Genomic DNA, 17,265 nt, shown 5'->3' on the forward strand with positions numbered 1-17,265 from the left:
TTGTTTAGTGTCAAGAAAAAGGTATAGTCTCTGTCCAAGCTGTCTTGTTACGCTCAGGACACTGTCACTCTTGTTTTAAGAGAAAAATCACTATTAAATTCTGACCCTTATCAGAAACTTTGTTTCCGATTGGTTTTTCATCCATGCAAGAAGCATTAGCAGATGCCTCTGAAGGAGTGGATTAGATTTAATATCTGATATAAGTTAAATATTCAAGCAATTCTCACAACAGATTCAGCTCCCCCCAGTTTTCTCCTTTATACCCCACACTGTATAGTTTTAGATTGAACATGATTTCTTAGCACTTCACATTTTCCAGACAGAGCAGTATTCACCTTAATGAGGGGGAGGTGAAACAGCTTTTATGGACTCCACTTCATTCTTTAGTCCCTCATTGAAATTACTCACAGTTTTGTTAATTTTTTTAATCAGATGAGTCTTCTGTGCTCGAAATCCTGGCATTTGAAGGCACCATTACTTGCAAGTTTTGGTCCATGGCTGTACAGCTTTCAAGTTTTACCACATAGCTCTCAAGATATATTGCCTTCAGGTTGTTCAGTTATAGCAGAGGCTTTTCTTGGACTGTACTTGGTCTGCCAGACCTAGACCCAAGAAATAATTAAGTGAAACCTGCTCTGCTAAGTCCTCTGGGAACATTTCTTTTGATAGTGGGGCATAGTAACCTGTGGAACTCGTTTCCAAGGGATGTTGTGAAGACCAAAACTATAACTGGATTAAAAAAAGAACTAGATAAGTTCATGGAGGATAGGTTCATCAATGGCTATTAGTAATATGATCAGAGATGCAACCCCATACTCTGGGTGTCCCTAAGCCTCCGACTGCCAGATGCTGGGACTGAACGTCAGGGCGGATGGGTCACTTGATAATTGCCCTGTTCTGTTCATTCCCTTTGAAACATCTGGCATTGGCCACTGTCGGCAAATAGGATACTGGGCTAGATGGACCGTTGGTCTGACCCAGTATGACAGTTCTTATGTTCATATAGCAAGCAAAGAAAAACCAGTTATTTAACAAGAAAAGCCACAATCTGTTGTATTTTGTGCCTCTGTGTTAATATATTTGCACAAGTAAAAGAGAAAAAAAAATCTAGTGGTCAAATGGTACAGAATATGTTCCAATAAAAATAATCAAATGTCATGATAATTCCAGTTCTTATATGGAAAAATGAGATATAAACCAAACCATGCCAATGACATGATTCATCACAATCTTTTTTCTGCTCAGTGCATATGGATAACTTCCAAAAATGTTATGGAAGTTATGGAGTACAGGAAATAGTTTGATTTTTAGAATAATGCCCTTTATTACTGAGGTGACTGGGGCTTTGCACAGGCACAGCAGTGCACCTGCGCACACTTAGTCACTTGCAGGATTGGGGCCTATGTGACTCTCCTGACGATTTTCAAGCCCAGCAATAATACTAGGTTTGCTAAAATTATTTTATTAAAGAACAAAATGATTGAGTGTATTGCAACAAAAGAATTAAAGTCTGCTCTGAAGAATCATGTAGTTCATATACTGTGAAGGCAGGGGGCTGGATTCAATAACCTTTCGGGGTCCCTTCCAGTTCTATGAGATAGGTATATCTCCATTTATTTGGGGAGAGGGATAGCTCAGTGGTTTGAGCATTGGCTTGTTAAACCCAGGCTTCTGAGTTCAATCCTTGAGAGGGCCATTTAGGGAACTGGGGTAAAAATCTGCCTGGGGATTGGTCCTGCTTTGAGCAGGGGGTTGGACTAGATGACCTCCTGAGGTTTCCTTCCAATCCCAATATTCTATGTCAATGGACCTTGTGTGTTGAAGGTGCCAGTCTCTGGGAATAAAAGAAAATTGGTACATTGTCCTGTTTCTTTTTCTATGCAACTCTCTGATTCTTCAGAACATACCACTCAATCTGGCAATGCCCAAAATGCAAATGAGTGACAATGACCCAGAATGCAAGGAATATACATTTATTCATGCTGGAATTTTAAATTGTTGTGGGGATTCATTCCTTTAACATAAAGAACTCTTCCTTTTACCTCAGTTTCATAATTCTTTGTTTCTAAAGGCAAAAGTGAGAGGACACCAATTTTGTGTAGAACATGGGCAACTTTGGAACTGATCTGAGGGATGTGCTCAAAATGACCAGCAACTGAGGGATATGCTTCAGAATCCCTTTGTCTCCTGTCATAGAGAGACAATGGGCATGCTATGGCATGAGATAAGGCATTAAAGAGTAGAGGTAGTTTTTCTGTTGACTTCAGGGGGACAACGGTTTCACCCCAGGTCTCATATTCAGTATGCCCACCTACATGGACTAAGGTAATTGCCTCGGTGAAAGCGTTGCCACTTTCTCTGAGCCTGATTTTCTCTGCTTCACACAGGCTCTTGATCAATTGTGAACCATCTTTTTCAGTTTAATTATTGAGTAGACATTATTCTCCTTAGATATTCTGTATCAACTGGCATAATATAATTTATAGTGCCTTTTTGCCTTCCATAACAAGGGTCTTGGTACCTATGACAAACTTTCTGTTGAACAGAAAGTACAGTTTCACCTTTCAGTTCACCTTCTTATGAAATTAAATAAAAAAAAGTCTTAGTTTAAATGCAGCTTCTGGTTCAGATAGATGGTTCAGAGAGGTGCCGCTTACAAGAACATAGGTAAATATCTCAGTTTAATGAAAGTTTGTTAAATAAGGTCTCATATTTTCATAGCCTGTTTTCCTAGATTTTGGTTTACTACATAGTTGCTGAATAATCTGTTTTCACAACCATGACCCAACAGGTCTTGTGATGCCTCTGATAAAATCGATGGTGTTATCTATGTGTACTTTAGGGTCCCCGCTTTCTTATCTTATTTTGTTTATCAAAGAGAAGACTGTTTTAAAGTGAACACCAAGCTCCATCTGGTGTCTGAGCTATAAGTTTAGTTTTGAATGGTGGATTTCTGGAAGCATTGCCTGCTGGGGTGGTTTGATTTAAATCAAAGTGATTTAAATTACTGAGAGGAAACCTTGATTTAAATAATGGATTTTAATCCTCTTTTGCATTTGTACTTTTTAGTTATTTTCCTAAAGAAAGGTTCATTCTTATTGCTTGATATAACCATTAAAATATGTTGATCTGTAATTAAATATAGGCTTTAAACTAAATTTGGTGCTTCTTTTTGCTAACCAGGAGATATACTATATGCACATTTACTTAAGAAATCATATTGCATAATATAATTATTCAAGAGTCTTAAATTTTACTTTTTTTATGTTATGAAATAGAGAATGTCCCCTATCTTTCTTACTGGACGATCATATTTTATTCAGGATTTGTGTCACTCTGCATTTGGATGGACAGTAGAATTCAATAAACATGCACAAAAACAGCATTTTAAAATAGTTTTTATGATTTAAATAAAACTACCTTAAATATGATAGATATGTAAAAAAAAAAGTTTATTAAAAACATGTTTTGCATTTAAAACTAACTGATTTATTAAGCAGATAAAGTATTAGTTGTATGTAGTGAATTGACAGTTTGTTTCTGATCACAATTGGCCAGACTTTCAAAAGTATTTGGATGCTGACAGGTGCCTAATGGGATTTTCTGAAGTGCCAAAGCAGGTTAGGTGTCTAATAGCTATTGAGATCAATGGGAGCTAGTTAGGTGCTTAACCTACTTAGGTGTTTTCAAAATCTGGCTAGTGATTGCTTCTTTAGATGCCTAAATATCTTTGAAAATCTGTTCCCATGTCCTTTACATTTTTAAAATTAGTAGATCTGATTCTCTGCCACCTGGTTTTTATTTATAGATTGGAAAACAAAAACAAGCTTTCCTGCTTTTTCAATTCCCAGATGGTTTCTCAACTTTGAATAAAATGACGAAAATATTGTCTCTGCACCTGTTTGCTAAACTCACACCAAAAGTAATTAATGCAAAAGCTTTTCTACACAGAAACAGGAACTGTTTCTGAATATTGTAAAGACTGAAAATAATATAGATACTTACTTAATGCAGTACATGAAATTATGACAGATTTATAACATGTGAGTTGACCCCAAAGTTAAAAATGTTTTTCTCCTGATTCTGTATATAATTAAAAATGCAACACTCTTTAACTTATTAAAATTTGAGGAGGGCATATTGATGTAGGTTTTAAAAAAAAAAAAGTTATATGATTTTAATAGATTGTAGAAAGTTTAGGCCTTAACATAGGTTGTCATAATTTCAAGTTTAATTTTAAATTGGTTTATTTTTAAAAATAAAAATGTATTTCATTTCAATAAAAAAATCCAGTTAAAATTAATAATCAATTTCTTAATTAAAAAAGAAACCAAAACATCAATTTTTATTCACCCAGATCGCCTGCTTTAATGTTTTCTTAGGGTACGTCTTCACTACCCACCGTATTGGCGGGTAGCAACCGATTTATCCGGGATCGATATATCGCGTCTCATTAAGACGCGATATATTGATCCCTGAACGCGCTCACCGTCGACTCCAGAACTCCACCAGAGCGAGCGGCGGTAGCGCAGTCGATGGGGGAGCCGCGGCCATCGATCCCGCGCCGTCTGGACCCCAGGTAATTCGATCCAAGATACTTCGACTTCAGCTACGCTATTTGCGTAGCTGAAGTTGCGTATCTTGGATCGATTCCCCCCCCCCAGTGTAGACCAGCCCTTAAATTACATAGATCCTTCCTTCATAAAGTAATAGCTTGTATGATGCACATTATTAGTGTTTTTCCCAATATGAAATATTCCAACTCCGTCTAGTCACCTGATGTGGTTCTGGTAATATATGTGTAGTCCCATATATTAGAAAGAACACATTTCACTAAAAAAATTATTAGTATATTGAAGTTAAAATGGAAAAATAAGAAAATTTGCTCAGTTACATCAGAGAATGTTCAGTGGTCAGAAAGTGCTCTGCTGAGATACAATGCAAACATTCACTTGAGCCATGTATATGTACCAGTTTTCCACTTGTCATCAGGAGATCTCCATCAATTTGCCACACAAAAGAAACTTCACAGTGCTCTGTTCCATTAAATATGGTAAAATTCACTCCTTCACAAGGCCTTATACATTTAAGTCTTGCCTAAACTCTGTGCTAAGACTTAAGGAGAACTTAAGTGGTGTGTAGTTTTATCACAAGCCTTCAGGTATTTGCATATGCTCAGATCCCCCACCCATCTCCCCTGCTTTGAGAATGTTATTAATGTAGACTTTTTATATTGTTCTCAGGCAGACCTCAAAGTGGCAACACTGTGAACTTGGGGTAGAATCTGCCCATTGTTTCAAGCTATCTGAAGTTTCAGGAAGACAGTTGTGCATTGTGTCATGTTTGTGTCACATTGGGAAGGTTTTATTCACAGTGATTAGGACTAGAAACTTTTTATTTTAAATCAAACTCTGAAATTTCGGAGACTTTGATTAGACTGGTGCAGCGAAGGGGTACCCTCCGAATACTCTTCCTAGAGTCACTATGGTGTATATACAACAGCCTTGATGGTGCATTGTGCAAGAGGTACTGCTACTTAATGCAGCATTTAATTGGGTAAAATATAGTTAATCTAAAATCACCATACAAGTATTATTTACTGTTTAAATCTCTCTTAGAGTGTGTCTACATGGGAAAGGCCTAAAGTATAATTTAAGGTGTGAATTTAAATCAATATAGTTATACCGGTATAACTCTCCATCAAGAATAAGAGTGACTTTTTGGGGGTTAGCTTATGTTGCTTTAGAAGAAGTTTAAACTAACTCCCCAAAAGTTACTCTTATACTAAAATAAGTGTGTCCACATGGGGAGTTACACAGGTATAACTATACTGGTTTAATTATATTGGTATAATTATATTGATATAACTGGTAAAACTTTCTCATGTAGATAAGCTCTTAGACCAGGGTTAATCAATTATTTTTTGTCAAGGTCAAAATTCTTTGATCAAGGTATAGTCAGGGTTCAGACTCCAGAGAAAATAATAATAATAATTAATAATATGTAAATAAAAAGATTTTTGGGGTCTGTTCAAAGTGTCTGGCAGTCCGATTTGGCCAGTGGTCCGCCTAGTGACTACCCCACCTTAGACTTTAATCCTGCAGTGAGCTCCAGAGAGACATAAGGTGTCTGCTCGTACAAAGTTCATTGCAGGATTGAGGCCTGAGGGCCTGACTTGTTACACTAAAGCCCATTACATTTGCACTTATTGCTAGAGTGGTGTAAGGGGTTCTTAGTATAAGTGAGAATCAAGTCCTTAGTCTTCAGATCTTCTTTTATGGATTGCCTGTGCTACTGACTTGTTCTGCAGCTGCTCTGTCTGCTAATGCTCAATCATGGCATTCCTTACATCAACCATGAAAGGGTTTAATTAGTGTAGGGTCACTGCTTCTTACCTTACATTTTAAACAGCTGATACAACTATTTTTTGTATTGTTTTTTAGGCAGATTTAGAAAACAAACCAGTAAATGGCCTCAGACCAGAACTCATGGAATGCAGTATATGCGGTCATGGTGAAAAATACAGGGTGAAAACAAATCAAACAGTACCCTTTGAAAATGTACAATCTAATGAAAAAGAAAGTATGACAGGCTTAGAAGCAGAGAAGTGGACAGAAAATGAAAAACCATCATTTAGCGTCTGTGTCAATGGAGATATCCATGGAACTGTGACAGATAATGAACACCTGAAAAATTCTGAAGAAGAAAGAGCAGTCTCTCCCAGTGAGTTAGTTGAGCCAAAAAAGTTGTTTGCACAAACCATTAGAAATGGCATTAAAAACATACATTATCCACCATCAGAATCAGATGTGTCACAGACAAAAGTAATTATAGAAGAAAGGGCAGATTTGACAAACAACTGCAGAGAAAACAACTCCCCTTCACATCAAACAAATACTGCTAATCTGAATAATGTTGTAAGCGCTTTGACAACTGGTGTTTGCTGTGCTCATCCAGAAAAACAAGGAAATGTTTTCCTGAGGCAGAAGTCAAACTGTACCTGCAAGACCTTTCAAAGATCTGACAATTCAGTTCTGCAAACTGATTCTATTGTGAATACACAGGAAAGATCATGTTATACACCTGTGCCTGAAAAGGAAGTCCATGTTGAAAAAGATGCTGTTAAAATACCAAACAAAGAGACACAACTTGAAAACTCCTCACTTCAGCCAACCTTTTTGTCCCTGATTAAAAACAGAAATTTAACCGTAGAGCAGGTTGTAGCTATTGAAGCATTAACAAAATTATCAGAAGCCCCATTAGAAGCATCTGCACCAGATAAAACAAAAAATATTGAACATGCAGAACAAACAACTTCCCATTTACTCCATAATTACAAAAGGGACATTTCCTGCTCTTTGACTTCTTCTACATTAAAAGAAATCAAAGAGACTTACTTACAGAATGAACAACATCTCTTGAGTCGCTATGCTCGTTCACAGAAGCAGCTCCTTAATAAGGCAGTGTTGTACAATGGCCAAAGTACTGTTTCTGAACCACATGATAAATCTGTTAATACTACCAGTGGATCATATAGATCACATGTATCCCCAAGAGATACCAAATCTTTGTCTGTTTCAGTACCTAATGCAAAGTCATGTTCAGGTCATACTACCAAGAAAAACTCTCTGTATGATAAAGTTACCATTGCTACATGTTTCAACAATTCATGTAATGTCCATCAAACAAGTAGCAAATTGGAGATTCTGAGCCAGTTTGAGAAAAACAAAGCTTATAATGATCTGAACTTGAAAAGTAATTTTGCAGTGAAGGAAGGAGGAATTCACAGCCAGGATGAAGAAGATGTAGCTACACAGTTAACTCAACTTGCAGCAATAATTGAATCAAATCAGACAAGTCCAGAGCAGAAGAATGATGTAAAGACATCACTTCTCAGTCTAATATCACATGAGATTCAGCCAAAACATAACCAGGACCAGTGCCTACTGAAGAAAAAACAATCTGTGTTTATAAGGCACAATTATAGCTCATTGTTAGTAAAGCAAAAACAGCCAACACATAAAAAAGGAAAAACTGTACCATGGAAACAAAGACACAAAAAGAAGCCTCAAGTACCGGACTATCAAGAAAATAATCAAAAACAGCAAGAGCATTTGGCTTACGAGCATAATGAATTGCAGGACGTTTGGATATCATCAAAACCACTTAGTCGTACCATGCCACGGGATTTGAAAATAACTGCATCAAAAAAAAAAACTCCCAGAACCAAAGTACAGAAGGAACTGAATCAAAGTACTTTATCATCACAACAAAAAACTAGATTATTTCTTCCACAGACTCAGATAAAAATCCATAGACATCTACCTGAGGTACCATGGGAGAAAACAAAAGACAGGCTGTTTGGCTGTGAAGTAGTAACTGAGCACATCAAAACTGTAGGCGCCAGTGACACACTAGGTATTGATCCACTGAAAAGTGACATTGTTGTTACTTCTTCACAATACAATGGCCTGCTCTCCAGTAATCCTATGGTTGCGTCACAACTTAAAACAGAATCGTGTTCAAACAGACCAAGTGAAAATGTACAGATGTTTACAGAAAAATATAATAATTCTCAGGTACAGCAAACAATGAATGTCATTCAGACATATCCCTTGCCTCAAACACTTAATCAGTCTAACCAGAGAGCTCATGAGATATCTGATGAAGACCAAGCAAATTTTCAGCAGAATGCTGCAGAGCAACAATTGGATCAGAAGTTGCAAACACTCCCAGTTACCTGTTGTGAGACCCATTTACCACACACAATAGAAACTCTCAGGAATATAGATTGTGCAGGTGAAATTACAGTTCTGACATCAACAAGTTTGGGTATTGAAAACCCCCAGAGTATAGGTGACTTGGGATGTTCTCCGGCAAAGAATACACTCAGCAGTTTTCTTGAATCTCCTATGAAGTTCCTAGACACTCCTACAAAAAATCTGATTGATACACCTACCAAAAAAGGACAGTCTGAATTTCCAATCTGTGACTGTGTAGGTAAGTGCCTATTAGGTAATTATTGCATGCACCTTTCAAATAATATATATTCACATCACTCCTCTTAATAGAAAAAAAGCACCCTTTTAATATTTTTATGTGCAGACCTCTGTCTCCATGAGGGTCATTGTTTGCTGGGTCCTTGCCAATTAGACATCAAGGGGAGGGAGGAAGGTGCTTTCCCCCCCCCCCCCTATCTTATGTGGGTAACTTCAGTGAGGTGGTTTTATGGGCTTTCTCTGCCTTGCAGCTGGTAAGTTTTAAGTCACCAGATCAGTGATTGGCCTGTGTGTGGGGGGAGTTCAGGGACATGCAAAAATGAACATTGGGGAGGGAGAGACATTCAATCATCCCTCCAGCTAAGGGTCATCTTCCCATCTTTGACTTTGTGACCACTGGCTTGGCACATGGGAGTGGGCTCCAGTTCATCAATCGTTATTTTCAAGGTTAGGAAGGAATTTCCACATGACAGATTGGCCAAGCCATGGGGAATTTTTTGTCTTCTTCGAAATACTGCACAGGGCTGACAAGGCAGGGGAGAACATTCATACCTAGAATTTGAGATAGGGCACAGATATGGGTGGTCATGATGCCTTAATTGGTGGTCCTTATGACTGGTTTGTCACAACTGTGATGGGAGTCCTTGCAGAAGGATTATGGATGTCTGTTATCCCAGAGTCTGAGGGCTGGTCTACAGTACAGGGGGGGATCAATGTAAGTTACACAACTTCAGCTATTTGAATAATGTAGCTGAAGTCGACGTACCTAGATCAACTTACCACGGTGTCTTCACTGCGTGTGTCGACGGGAGACACTCTCCCGTCAATTCCCCTTGCGCTTCTCGTTGAGAACTCGTACCAGAGTTGACGCTAGAGTGATCGGCAGTCGATTTATCATGTCTATACTGGACACGATAAATCAATACCCGCTGGATTGATCGCTGCCTGTCGATCCGTCCGGTAGTGTAGACAAGCCCTTAGCTAGGGTGTGGGAGATGAGGCTAATGGCATAACAGTTTGTACCCATGGTGTGGGACCTTGATGCCTTACATAGACACAGGGCATCCTCACAGGGTGAAGCTGACCGTTTAAGGGTATGTCTACACAGCAATGTTGACACTCTAGCTCTAGGAACGTGGTGCAATGTAAGGAAACTCTACTGCCCACCCTGTTTCTTAACTGTGGTGGTGCTGTTGATGGGACTCAGGTGCCCCTAAAGAGCCCACAAGTACATAAACTGCATAATTAACTCATTTGGTGGCAGTCTCAGTAGAACCAATGACTGCAGTTTGAGAAGGCTTTATATTGAATTACCATCTAATATGAGAATTGGACTCTCCACTCTGTAGGCTGTCACATTAGCAGAAAAATGTTCTGAGGATAATTAGGACATCAATCTCTAGGGTTGTCAAACTATTAAAATGAAACTTTGTAATTCTTAATTTTTAAAATGGAATGTTCAATGAAAGTGTTTTGGTTTGGTTTGTGTTTTATTTATTTTTGTCTGTTTGTTTTGAAATTTCACATAAAATGTAGGTTTCAGAGGAAAAACACACACAAACCCCAGCCTGTCTGCTGCCAGCTGCAAAACAGTGAAGAACATCTCCAGGGCTTGGGGTGCAGTGTGCTCCAGCACCCCTCCCCTGGGGGATAACTTATCCTTGCCCCCCCCCCACATACATACCCCATGACGCAGGGATAAGAGATCCCCAGGAGACTGGGGGGAAGTTTTGGGGCTGGCTCCCACTCACTGCCCTCACAGTGCATGCTACCCAGGCACCTCTGCACACGCAGCCCTAGGGAGGGCGGGGGCTTCCTGGAAGCAAGGAACAGAAAGCAGAGCAGGACCAAATAACGGCCCTGCAGGGAGAGGGAGCAGGAGAGATCCCGGTACAGCACGGCTGGGGCAGGGATGACCCCCAAAATCCTGGCAGCTGGGAGCTGCCTACCACCTGTCAGCTTTACTCCCTGCTTTGGGCAAGCTCTGTGCAGCAGAGAGGAGGAGCCAGAGCAGGAAGAGGAAACACACTTGGCTAGGCAGTAATGGCGCTTCCAGACGCTACCATGGCTGCCTGCAGCATTGCTCCTCTGCCACTGGGAACTCTGGGATACATCCGGAGGACTTCCAGGACCCAAGTTAAACCAGAGGCATGTGCACACAGGAAAGCAATAGGGCTTGGACTGTAGGTCCCAGCTTAGCACAGGCTCAGACCCTTCAGCCCTGCAAGCTCCTGGGACACTGGGTCTGAGCCCGAGGTTAGCACAGTTGATGTGTGGATGCAAGAGTGTTGCTCACACTGCTATGTAGACATACCCTACATGGGGGAATGCTGTGGGTAGGAATTGTGGTGGGAAGGGGCTGCAGTCCACAGGTCAGTAGGGGACCCCATAGGCCTTCAAAGCCTACAATGAAAGAACACCTTCAGGACTCAGGGTGGCCAAGGAATAAAGCTGGGGGGAGAAAGGTAACTCCGCTTCATGGAAGATTTCAGTATTTTGAAAATGGGTTTAGTATTAATTCAGAACACTCCCATCCCCACCCCAACATTTTGAAATTCACTACAAAAAGGATTGAGGCTGTGGCTCTGGGCATCTCCTTGGCAGGGCTGCCCTGGAGCCAGGAGTTCCCTGCTCTCTGGGACTTTGTGTACACTAGCACTTTTGTCAGTCAGGGCTATGAAAAAACCACACCCCTGACTGATATAAGTTTCAGTGACAAAAGCGCCGGTGTGGACAGTGCTGTGTTGGCAGGAGATGCTCTCCTGCCAACATAGTTAACGCTGCTCGTTGGGGGTGGTTTAATTATGCTGGCAGGAGAACTCTCTCCTGTCCACATAGAGTGGCTACATGGGAGACCTTACCGTGGTACAGCTGCAGCAGTACAGCTGTGCTGCTGTAAGGTCTGTTGTGTAGATATAGCCTGTGGTAGTCCACCTGGCAGGCTGACAAGGAGCCAAGCAGGTGAACTGGGAGAAAATCAGTCAGATTTCCATTGGAACATTGTCAAAATCAACTGTCTCCGCCGAACATTTCAATTTTGACAAATTGACAAATTTTGATGGAAAGATGTTTCGTTGGAATGTTTTTGACAGCTGTACAAGGTAACTGTTTTGGTTGATTTGTTCTAAGGTGTGGCAGTAAAAAAGTTTAATAAAGTTCTGTCTAGAAGCCTTCAAAACAAATATGGTGTTGAGAATTTTACAGACACTGCTTAACTGGTGGCACCAATGATATGTAGTTCTCTCATGTTTTCTGACTTTCAAAGCACTCAGGTGACAAAGATTAAGGGCATGACTACAAGAACAGTTAGGCTTTGTCTACACTGGCAAGTGAAAGACAAAACTTCTGTCATTCAGAGGTGTTAAAAAAACACCTCCCTGAAAGACAAAACTTCTGTTGACGACAAGCGCTGGTGTGAACAGCGCTTTGTTGGCAGGAGCGCTCTCCTAAAAGCTGCCTAGTGTAGACATAGCCGAAGGCCTTGGCTACATTGGCGCTTTATAGCGCTGCAACTTTCTCGCCCAGGGGTGTGAAAAAACACACCCCTGAGCACAGCAAGTTACAGCGCTGTAAAGCACCAGTATAAATAGTGCCCCGGCACTGGGAGCCATGCTCCCAGTGCTGTAAGCTAATCCCCTCGGGGAGGTGGAGTACCTGCAGCGCTGGCGCCTCGACCACACTCGCACTTCAAAGCGCTGCCACGGGAGCGCTCCCACGGCAGCGCTTTGGAGTTTCGAGTGTAGCCAAGCCCGAAGTTTGTCAGAAGCTGGGGTGTGAATCTGTCCTGCAGTAGTCTGCTGCAGACTAACCATACTTGTGGACTCTGCTGATGCACATTAAAACTTCAGTGATTAGTCCTCTTTGAAAATGAACTAGATCAAAGTGCATTAATAAACTGTTAATGTGCATCAGCAGGGTCTATACAGTTAGTCTGTGGCAGGTTAGTGCAGGGTAGATTCAGTCCCCAGCTTGTGTGAATTAAATCAGATCAAACAACAAAACATGCTCATTGGGGCTGATTTCTTATTCTGGTCCTAAAATTCTAATTTTGTGCATAAGGCACCAAATAGAGAGTGAGGAGATCTGTGTTGTGTTCCCAGTTCTCCTGCAGGTTCCTGCGTGACACGGGTTTAACTTCTCTATGCTTCAATTCCCCTATGTCTAAACTGAAGTAAGAAAATTTCCCTACTTCACAGGGGTATTGTGAGGCTTAATTCATAAATATTTTAAATCTCTCATAGAAGGTGCTCTAGAAGTGCAAAATATTATTGTTATTAGTTGATTTATTTAGAATGTCAAGGAAAAAGTCCATTATCAGGTTATGGAAGACAGCAAATTTCACAAAGGTTGCATTTTATTGCTTCTTTAAGAAGAGGCCTATTAATATACTATGTATTAATCATGATGAAAGGCTTTAAGATTTTAGGCATTTAATTCCAGGGATAATTCTGTAACAAACTTGTGTGGTTATTATTTAATGTTGTAAATAAATTTTGTAAATGCCAAATTTATTTTTCTGATCCTTCCTGCAGAGCAAATTATAGAGAAAGATGAAGGTCCATATTATACACACCTTGGGACAGGACCAAGTGTTGCTGCTGTCAGGGAAATAATGGAAAACAGGTGAGAAAAATCTGTTCACTACATAGTGATAAAAATCATTTATTATTGTATAAACATAAAAGAAGAAAATAATTTGGTACAGCTGACATTATGTTTGGCCTTTGTCTGCCTTCGCCTCTTTTCCCTCCCAGTAATTATTTGTACCACATCTTCTCTTTCTGATGTATGTGGACTGAACTATTGCATCAACACTAAATGTTGTCATCTTTTTAGAGCAAAAGCAATTTCCAATCTTGCCAAGTGCTGGGTTCTTTCAAACCTCCCAAGGAAGTCAAGATTTGGTTCTCAAGAGCCCTGTAGGCAGACAGGCAAATATATATATATATATATATATATATGCAGAAATAGAATCATAGAATATCAGGGTCGGAAGGGACCTCAGGAGGTCACTAGTCCAATCCCCTGCTCAAAGCAGGACTAATTCCCAATTAAATCATCCCAGCCAGGGCTTTGTCAAGCCTGACCTTAAAAACCTCTAAGGAAGGAGATTCTACCACCTTCCGAGGTAACCCATTCCAGTGCTTCACCACCCTCCTAGTGAAAAAGTTTTTCCTAATAGCCAACCTAAACCTCCCCCAATGCAATTTGAGACCATTACTCCTTGTTCTGTCATCAGGTACCACTGAGAACAGTCTAGATCCATCCTCTTTGGAACCCCCTTTCAGGTAGTTGAAAGCAGCTATCAAATCCCCCCTCATTCTTCTCTTCTGCAGACTAAACAATCCCAGTTCCCTCAGTCTCTCCTCATAAGTCATGTGCTCCAGACCCCTAATCATTTTTGTTGCCCTCCGCTGGGCTCTTTCCAATTTTTCCACATCCTTCTTGAAGTGTGGGGCCCAAAACTGGACACGGTACTCGAGATGAGGCCTCACCAATGTCGAATAGAGGGGGATGATCACGTCCCTCGATCTGCTGGCAATGCCCCTACTTATACAGCCCAAAATGCCGTTAGCCCTCTTGGCAACAAGGGCACACTGTTGACTCATATCCAGCTTCTCGTCCACTGTAACCCCTAGGTCCTTTTCTGCAGAACTACTTCATAGCCATTCGGTCCCTAGTCTGTAACAGTGAATGGGATTCTTCCGTCCTAAGTGCAGGACTCTGCACTTGTCCTTGTTGAACCTAATCAGGTTTCTTTTGGCCCAATCCTCTAATTTGTCTAGGTCCCTCTGTATCCTATCCCTACCCTCCAGCGTATCTACCACTTCTCCCAGTTTAGTGTCATCTGCAAACTTGCTGAGAGTGCAGTCCACACCATCCTCCAGATCATTAATGAAGATATTGAACAAAACTGGCCCCAGGACCGACTGCTTGAAACCAGCTGCCAACTAGACATGGAGCTGTTGATCACTATCCGTTGAGCCCGACGATCTAGCCAGCTTTCTATCCACCTTATAGTCCATTCATGCAGCCCATACTTCTTTAACTTGCTGGGAAGAATACTGTGGAAGACCGTATCAAAAGCTTTGCTAAAGTCAAGGAATAACACATCCACTGCTTTTCCCTCATCCACAGACCCAGTTATCTCCTCATAGAAGGCAATTAGGTTAGTCAGGCATGACTTGCCCTTGGTGAATCCATGCTGACTGTTCCTGATCACTTTCCTCTCCTCTAAGTGCTTCAGAATTGATTCCATGAGGACCTGCTCCATGATTTTTCCAGGGACTGAGGTGAGGCTGACTGGCCTATAGTTCCCCGGATCCTCCTTCTTCCCTTTTTTAAAGATGGGCACTACATTAGCCTTTTTCCAGTCATCCGGGACCTCCCCCGATCGCCATGAGTTTTCAGATAATGGCCAATGGCTCTGCAGTCACATCCGCCAACTCCTTTAGCACCCTTGGATGCAGCGCATCTGGCCCCATGGACTTGTGCTCGTCCAGCTTTTCTAAATAGTCCTGAACCACTTCTTTCTCCACAGAGGGCTGGTCACCTCCTCCCCATGCTGTTCTGCCCAGTGCAGTAGACTGGGAGCTGATCTTGTTTGTGAAGACAGAGGCAAAAATAGCATTGAGTACATTAGCTTTTTCCACATCCTCTGTCACTAGGTTGCCTCCCTCATTCAGTAAGGGGCCCACTCTTTCCTTGACTTTCTTCTTGTTGCTAACATACCTGAAGAAACCCTTCTTGTTACTCCTAACATCTCTTGCTAGCTGCAACTCCAAGTGTGATTTGGCCTTCATGATTTCACTCCTGCATGCCTGAGCAATATTTTTATACTCCTCCCTGGTCATTTGTCAAATCTTCCACTTCTTTAAGATAGAGAGAGGAGTCAAAATAATGAAAGAATAGATGAACTTATAGAACACGTTCTCTGCATACAGAAATCAGAGACAATTTCTATTTCCAAAATGACACAACACTAGCAGCAGTAGTTTGTTGGAGGAAGAAAGGAGGATTTTAAAATGGTATTTGCAGATTTATTTTTAATGTAAAACATGCTTTTTCACATCTTAAAATAAATATTTTGTTTCTTTTCAGTTCCCAGTTTAAACTACTAACAGGTGTTAAAAAGGAGTCTAGTTTATATTCATAAACTTTTTATTTTATGCAGGTATGGAGCAAAAGGAAGTGCTGTAAGAATAGAGGTAGTGGTTTATACAGGCAAGGAAGGAAAAAGCTCTCAGGGGTGTCCGATTGCCAAATGGGTAAGTTTTTCTATTACATTAGTGGAATTCTGTTTTATGTGTTTACATTTTGACATTATAGTTTTGCAGCATAAATAGCACCTGATTCTTGGTTGAATATGTAATTCTTCATAGATATTTCCTGCCTGTTACAGCTGAGGAAAACGTACACTCATGGTATCGTTTTATATTTTTAAGCTCCGGTTCATTGTGTGGTAATGTAGTTTACACTACAGAAAGACAGAAAGGTGCTCAAAGGAGAAGTGACCAAATCAAGAAAAGGAGGATCATGACAGTTTTTGGAAGGTAGAGTCCCTAGTGAAGAAAGATACTGTGAGTAAAAGAGATAAAGGAAGGCATGGTTGCTCAGGAGAGATGGAAAGCTATGCAATGACATTTTAAAACCACCTTTCAGTTCTGTGAGTGCCTGAAGATAACAAACAAAGTGTGGTGGAAGTGGATAAAGAAGTGCAGCGTTGAGATACCGTAGCACTCACTACTATCTTTGAGGAAGTGAACTCGGATCTCGGAAATGTAGATGCTATAGCATTTAGTTTTTACCCTATGACTTGTATCACTTATTGTTTTATGGGAGCCAGGAAATGTGGTAACAGAGACAAGTTTCAGGAAAGAGCTAGTTGTCTTTATTTTTGCTGGAACGGTTGATGTAGGCAGAAGTCTTGCCACTAGATTTTGGAAATCTTAATGGAGGTGGTTTTAGAAATATTTTCATTGTGACATTCAGGTCTATGTAATCAGTGGTAGACTTAGAAATTAATTTCATAGCTGAAATAGTGAAGATAAAGTATATATAATAATATATAACATGCATCTGACGAAGTGGGCATTCACCCACAAAAGCTTATGCTCCAGTACATCTGTTAGTCTTAAAGGTGCCACAGGACACTCTGTTGCTTTTTACAGATCCAGACTAACACGGCTACCCCTCTGATATATAATAATACTGTGACTGTGCAACAAAAATGTAGAGATTTATATACTGTGCATGAGCAGTATTG

At 40.5% G+C, this 17,265-nt stretch overlaps 1 protein-coding gene across 2 annotated transcripts in view; it reads left to right on the top strand.

Annotated features, from left to right (window-relative positions):
- The window catches only part of TET1 (tet methylcytosine dioxygenase 1), a 149,279-nt gene that overhangs the window by 44,724 nt on the left and 87,290 nt on the right, over window positions 1-17,265 (top strand). For both annotated transcript variants that reach the window (XM_054034170.1, XM_054034171.1), the window contains 3 exons: window positions 6,444-9,000; window positions 13,532-13,622; window positions 16,174-16,267. In XM_054034170.1, coding sequence (XP_053890145.1) covers window positions 6,444-9,000; window positions 13,532-13,622; window positions 16,174-16,267 — 2,742 coding nt within the window. The remainder of the gene's footprint in view (window positions 1-6,443; window positions 9,001-13,531; window positions 13,623-16,173; window positions 16,268-17,265) is intronic.

Source organism: Malaclemys terrapin, chromosome 7, assembly GCF_027887155.1.
Source record: "Malaclemys terrapin pileata isolate rMalTer1 chromosome 7, rMalTer1.hap1, whole genome shotgun sequence".
Lineage (NCBI taxonomy): Eukaryota > Metazoa > Chordata > Testudines > Emydidae > Malaclemys > Malaclemys terrapin.